Source organism: Morone saxatilis, unplaced genomic scaffold, assembly GCF_004916995.1.
Source record: "Morone saxatilis isolate NCDOM2014 unplaced genomic scaffold, NCSU_SB_2.0 Contig16, whole genome shotgun sequence".
Taxonomy (NCBI): Eukaryota; Metazoa; Chordata; class Actinopteri; family Moronidae; genus Morone; species Morone saxatilis.
Window position 1 is genome coordinate 19,915,623 of NW_023339718.1, and position 6,799 is coordinate 19,922,421.

Below are 6,799 nucleotides of genomic sequence, written 5' to 3' on the forward strand. Positions count from 1 at the left end.
TTCAGATTTGCACCCCTCTGCCTCCCCTCCCCCTCTTTAAATCCAGTAATCCGAGAGGAAATGAAATTGGCTTAGTGACTTTCCGACCTGTCTGCGGAGGGAACGCCACACAAGACTGCAGTGAACAGTTTAAGCTGATTAACCCCAATAAGGAGGGTTATCTTATTAAAGCTTGACTTTAGAGGCTGTACGCAGGTTGGCTCTATGAATTTGAGTAAATACAGGGTGTTCATTATTAAATGGTGGCTCAAAAACTTGTGGAATTCTAGACTCTATAACATATATTTAGTTTCCTCCTTTTATCAGTTATCTATGCTGGACAGTTGACCAAATAGACATTTGTTCACATATTTGTATAGATGAGCAATATTTTGAAGACATACAAATGTTTTGCAAATTTGAGTTTTTATGTTGAAACTGATATGTCATATATGAAATTTAGACATTTGTTCCTACATGAAATCATAAAGCGAAGCCTTCACCAAATAATGGGGTGAAACAGTCTCCTGGCCTGTGGGTCTTGCATCCATAGAAAGCTGGACTCAGAAGCAGAAAGTTATCTTGAGAAATGTCCTCAGTAAAACACAGAATAACATTGTTTTGCCCTATCACTCCAGATTTGAGTCTGTTCCGTGTTTTGCTCACTGACCTCAAGTCAGCCAGTGTGACGTTTTCTGTCAACAGATATAACAGTGATATAACATGTGATTGTATAGATGTCCTTCATGTACACTAACATTTTGAGCCTCAGTGCCGGTGATAGCTGTGGGCGGAGGCATGATGTTTTTGGGTTGTCTGTCTGGCCGTACTTCTGTCTGTCCCGTTCTTGGGAACGTGATATCTCAGGAATGCCTTGAGAGAATTTCTTCAAATCTGGCCCAAACATCCATTTGGACTCCAGGATGAACTGACTAGATTTTTGTGGTCAAAGGTAAAAGTCACTGTGACATAAGAAAACATATTTTTGACCATAACTCAAGAACTGGCCATATTCTATAACTGATCAGACAATGAATTGGTGACACTACTGCCTTAAAGGTCACCATAACCTCAAAATGATCTTGACAAACACGTTTTGGTCATAACTCAAAATTTCACACATATGTTTGATGGAGTACAAATGTCAAAGGTCAACTTCACTGTCACATCATAATATCGTAGAAAAACACTTTTTTGGCCATTATTCAAAACCATAAATCATGTGACAGCAAACAATGTACTGGAGTGTGCCGAGCTAATGGTGATCCTGTGAGTGAGTGAGTTTCACCTACAGCACATAGAAAGGCTTTGCATCTAAAAATGCCAGGAGAGAACAAAAGCACCACATTTTGTATAGCTACACTCTACAAGAATCCATCTTTAAATAATAAATCCATGTGTACCTGTTTATCCAATACATCTATGATAATCTTTCATTAATCAGTTAAAAGATGTATATTCACTGAAATCATACATACATATGTACAGTACGATCAATATAGTCATAACTTCCATTTAGCCAAAAAATTCACTTTATACTTTCACCGCATATTATGAGTCTCAACAGACATGGATGTAAAGTGCAACTTGACTGGTGGCGTATAACCACAGGATGGTCATTCTAATTATGTCTGTATCCTAGTAAGCCTCAACTTCCACCACTACTCGCTTACCACATGCTCTCCAAAATAAAAAATAAAAAGAAATAGTTGTTTGTGCTAAAGGTCTACCTTATGTTTGTACCATGGACGTACACAATTTGCTACAATACCAGACTTCTGTTCTTTCATAAACACTGAAATTGAGGCCAGCATCAGACACTAATTATAAGCAGTAACAGTAGTGTTGTTGAAACAGTGATGGTAATGAGTTTAGGCAGTGATCCGCAAGCTCTCATATGAGTCAACTGCCTTTATGGGAGGAAACGCCAAGCTTCACCTCCTAGTTCTTTCACTTGAGTGGAAAAACAATCAAAGCAGTGCCATTAAATATGTTTGTTTTATGAATCCTGGCTGTATGTGATATTACTGTATGCAAAAGAGGAAAATAACAGTAAACAGTCCTGTGGCTTTACATGTGCCTGTTTGTTTGAAGTATCTCCTGCAGTGTTCTATAGTAAATGTCTGGCACAAGAGATAATAACAAAAGGAAAATGTGAGACAATAGAAGTATACAGGGTAACCGAGAACAAAAGCCAAAGAAAGAAAGAGCTTCAAGATTAAGTTAATGTACAAAAGATTACGGTACTGCCATTATGACAAAAATATTTGTCATATAGTTTCTTGTTTCTTGTTATAATGTGAAAAATTTGATATTTTTTACATTATAACAAGATTTTCCTGTTATGACATGTCATGTCACCAAATAATTTTTCTTGTTATAACATAATAGTTTTTTGTAAGAGGAACTGCATTAAACTGCCATACATCAGAAAAAAATAAAACAACAAAAGGAAACTGTAGGGAAATGGTACCAAAAGCATGTACAATAAAAAACAAAAAACTGATATATTCACTAAGATTTCTGTATTTGACTAGATCTCAGCTGTCAGCAGCGTTCATATGGTGCCTTTAACTCATGAGATAAACCATAAAATGCTTTTAGCCATAAGACATTTTGAGTATTATGTGTACTGCTGTATTGGTGTCATATAACATTTAATATTAAAGGACAGTGTAGGACATTCATACATATCAGTTCACATCTATATATGAAAAATGCATTTGACTGTAGATTGTATTGGTTTGCAGCCTGTAGTTAGAACGTCTTTATTTCTCTTGGTGAAGAGGAGAAAAAACAGCTCTTCTTATCATGTCTGAACACAAAGCCTCAGAAAACATTCATGTGTCTTAGATTTATGCATTAAAGATACTCCATTATGCATACATCAGCTATTAAACAAATTGGATTTTCAGATCAAATAATAAGCAGTTTGCCATTATACTGTAAGGAGACACAAATCATAATGTTGGCCTCAAAGGAGGGTATTTTCTCTCTTAATATTAAGGGGGCGGAGGGGTTGGTTCATGTTTTATTCATTATAAATCCTGGCCTGTGGCAAGCAATGGCTTTGTATTCAGTTAAGTGAGATTACATTTGTTAAGTCATTTGTTAAATTGTACAACAGGATAAGGCTGTGTAAATATGCACGCACTGTCGGGCACAACTAGTGTGGTTGTTTGCTAAACTAAAATTAATCTGTTTTAAGGGTACTCCCTTTTATTATATTTATTTATTTATTTTTGAACATAAAAAAGGATCAAAAATACAAAACAAAGACTGTGTTTCAGTCATTATAACGGTAACCACTGCAGATGTCATTGTAATCTGAAGTGGCTGAAATGACAATGCAGTCATATTTCTATGACGTAATTGTTTTAACATTAGACACGGGTATTTGTCAGCAAGTTGATTGACTGTAAAATGTGGATCTTCTATGCTACATAGACTGTATGCATATACATAATCTAAAGCTCTCCTGGTTGGTTTATCAACAAGCCATAATGATCTCACAGCTGCCAAATTGCTTTTCTCACAGCTCCCAGAGGTGTGAACAGTTCTTTTTTTTGGGGTTTGGCAGCTCTGCAAAATGCCAACCGGGCTACTTTCATTGATTCCAAAAGGTCAAGTGCGCAGTTGTTTGCAGACGCGTAATAAGAGCGATTGTTTTCCGTTCTCTGATCCAAAGGGCTGCATTGTCAAGCTGCCAGATAATTAATGACTGAGTAATTAGCAGGTTTATTGTTTGTGTTCATCCATTATGTCACTGCAGGTTGACTGTTCCTTTTTCACTGTGTTTTGATTGACAGGGTTTTTTACGGGGGGTGGGTGCGACATAATTTGCAAACCAAATTTACAAACCTGCAGTCTTAATGGAAGGAGGTGCTACAAAGTAATTTCTACATTTGTGATGCATAAGACACAATCTGCAATCTAAATGTAAAGAAAAGGGTCCTTTATGCATATGTAAAATGTAGTGATATATAATATAACGTTTGGCAGCTACTCAGAAAATTAAAGAGTTGTTCACATTGATGATGTGTTAAAAGTCTGCAGCTCTTCAGGTCACTGTGGCATTCCGACTCACCTTTGTAAAAATTAAGAGCTCTATTGTCTAAAATGACGATGTCTTGATTTGGAGACTCATTTTAGTGATCAGTGGTAGTCAGCACTGAGCTTGGTGACAAAGTACATGCTGCATCATTTCATGTGAATCCCCTGTGCTCATGTAAGTAATTTGAATCTAGTGTGGGATTGGCGGACTCCGCCAGTAACCATGAAAACTACTGTATAAAGAGATAATTACTGAATGTAAATGCAACGAATGTCTTGCTGACTGACAGTAAATAGTATCAAAAATGGAGTTTAAATTAATACAAACCTCAAGGATTATAATATATATTGTTTGCAAATGTGAACCTGTTTCTAAGTGGAATGTTTATAACTATTAACTATACAATAAAAATACAACAAAACTGGCAGATTTTCTTCCTTTAATGTTTTATTGCCTTTTTATATATGTTGAATGTGAGCATCTCTTGAAAAGTCTCAGTTAAAGAGTCTCAGGTGGATTTTGTCTCATCTTCCAGCTTCTCCTCCTTCTTCCTCAAACCCAAGAGGTCTCTGAATTTTTTCCAGCCACCGTTTTTCTTCTGCTCTAAGTCGTTGATATCCTCCAGAATGGAAGTATCCTCCTCTGGCTCCCTGGTCTCATCCTTCTGCTCTTTGAGCTCGGCGAGTTTAGTCCGGAGACCCTGATTGACCTCCTCCACAGCCTGGAGCTTAGTGACCAGCTCCTGGTTGGTAGAATTCTGTTTAGTCAGGTTTTCTTTCAGGTCTTCCAACTCTTTGGAAAACAACTTCTCTTTCTCAGAAGTGTTTTTCTTCAAGGTCTGGATCTCTTCCTCCATCTGTCGAAGCAGAGCATCCTTCTCAGCCCTCAACTGCTTTATGACTTCCAGCTTCTCTAACACACTTTCAGATTGAGACTGAATCTCTTTCTCAAGGTTTTTCTGCAGGTCAGCGCTCTTTTCTCTTTCAGCCTTCAGCTCAGTCTTGTACCTCAAGTTGATCTGATGTGAAACTTTGAGCTGCTGAAGTTCTTGCTGTAGGGCTTTATTTTGATCTTTTTCAACCTGGAGCTCTGTCGAGAACTTCTCTTTGGTGATTATGTGAGCCACTTTGAGCTCCTCAAACTCCTTCTGAAGCACCTTCTTCTGCTTCTTCTTGATGTCATTCCCAACCTCAGTGGCAATCCTCATGGTATTCATTGTCTGTGTGTCACTGATCCTCTTCAACCTCTCCAGTTCTTCCCTGGTTTCCTTGCCTTTGTTAATGAACATTTCTTTCAGGGTCTTCTGACGAGCCAGCTGTCCTTTAGTCTCTTCCAGTTCTTTGCTGAGCTGCAGCCTCATACTATGATCCTGGAAGTTTATGACACGCTGCTGCCCCAACAAATCATTCAACTCCTGCACTTTGTCCTCCAGGGTGCTGTTTTTCTCCTGCTGGCCACTACTTTTCTCTGGAAGGAGCTTATTTTTCAAGTTCTCTGCTGGTTCCTGGAGAGTCTGTATCTTCTGTTGCTCCAGTTTGGTGGTAACCTGCATCACCTTCTCCTCCAGACAGGTGCTGTGGTTTTCAGCACTTTGCAGTTGAGCTTTCAGCTCCTCCACCTGCTTTTTAAGAGCCTTCTTTTCCAGCTCACAGTCTTTCAACCGTAGGGCTAACCTGTAGGGGCCTGGAGGCCTCATGATGTTCTCCATTTTTAGCTGGTAGATTGAAACTTGTCTCTCATGCTTCTGTGTCTCTGTGGAAAGGTTGTCAAGATACAGAGTTTTGTTATAATGTATCTGTGGTTGTCATAACAAACAAAGAATGGAACTGTTGAATGTTCCACTGTTTTAAATGTTTACACAAATTTTACATTAATTGGGCTTTTCATAGGTTTGTTTTGGCCCCCTTCATGTGATGTCTCCACACAACATAGTCAGTATTTCAACCATTGTTAAATACAGTTGTTATTATGATACTGTGACACTGTCCTCACCAGAGATGCATCCGCATCTCCTGTCACTGTAGCAAGGCATTTTTTGGTTTCTTGTCATTACTTGAGGTTGCTAGGCAACCAGTAAAGATGCCAGGAAGTAATGAAATCTGCCAACTCTTTGGTTAAGTTTAGGTCACTAAAGATGATGATGAAAGATTTTGGTCATGGTCACTGAAGTTGCTATGGCAACGACTCTGCATGTAGATGCAGCAGCTGGTAGCTCCTTCAAACTTTCTTCATTTTTCTTTTAATCTTTTTTTTTCTTCAGATTGCTGAATCATTGATCATTGAATGATGTCTGACTGGATTAGATTTTGAAGGAGACCTAATCGGCTAATTTCCAGCACTATATTCTTAGTCTGAGAATTGACTAGAGTCGCTTTGCATAATTCACTCTTCGAAAAACATCCTTAATTATTAGGGGTGTAAAGATTTACCGATATAAGACGGAAATCGGAAATGTTGTGGATGCGACTACATTGGTACAATTGGTTATTTTTGCTTACCAAGGAAAGAAACATGTAGGTCATTTTAAGTATGTACAAACAACCAATGCTCATGTAACATGATTTAACACACTGGGAAATAACTAAGTAAGAAATAATTGAATGCGTAACATTTACAAGAAGGTATAAATAATTAACATTATGTCAGAGATAATAACTCCCCAAATTGTATGATTTTTTTGAGGGAGTATGGGAATATTGCAGTTACTAGTTCAGTGGTTAAATCTATTGAAACAGACAATGTGTTCACAAACATCTGCTGCTTATC

General features: G+C 37.9%; 1 protein-coding gene across 1 annotated transcript; it reads right to left on the bottom strand.

Moving 5' to 3' along the window:
- Window positions 1-4,488: 4,488 nt before the first annotated feature.
- Window positions 4,489-5,773, bottom strand: LOC118326247 (cingulin-like). Its single transcript, XM_035659214.1, has one exon. The coding sequence runs from the start codon at window positions 5,739-5,741 to the stop codon at window positions 4,542-4,544; it is 1,200 nt and encodes a 399-aa protein (XP_035515107.1). The 5' UTR covers window positions 5,742-5,773; the 3' UTR covers window positions 4,489-4,541.
- Window positions 5,774-6,799: the final 1,026 nt, after the last annotated feature.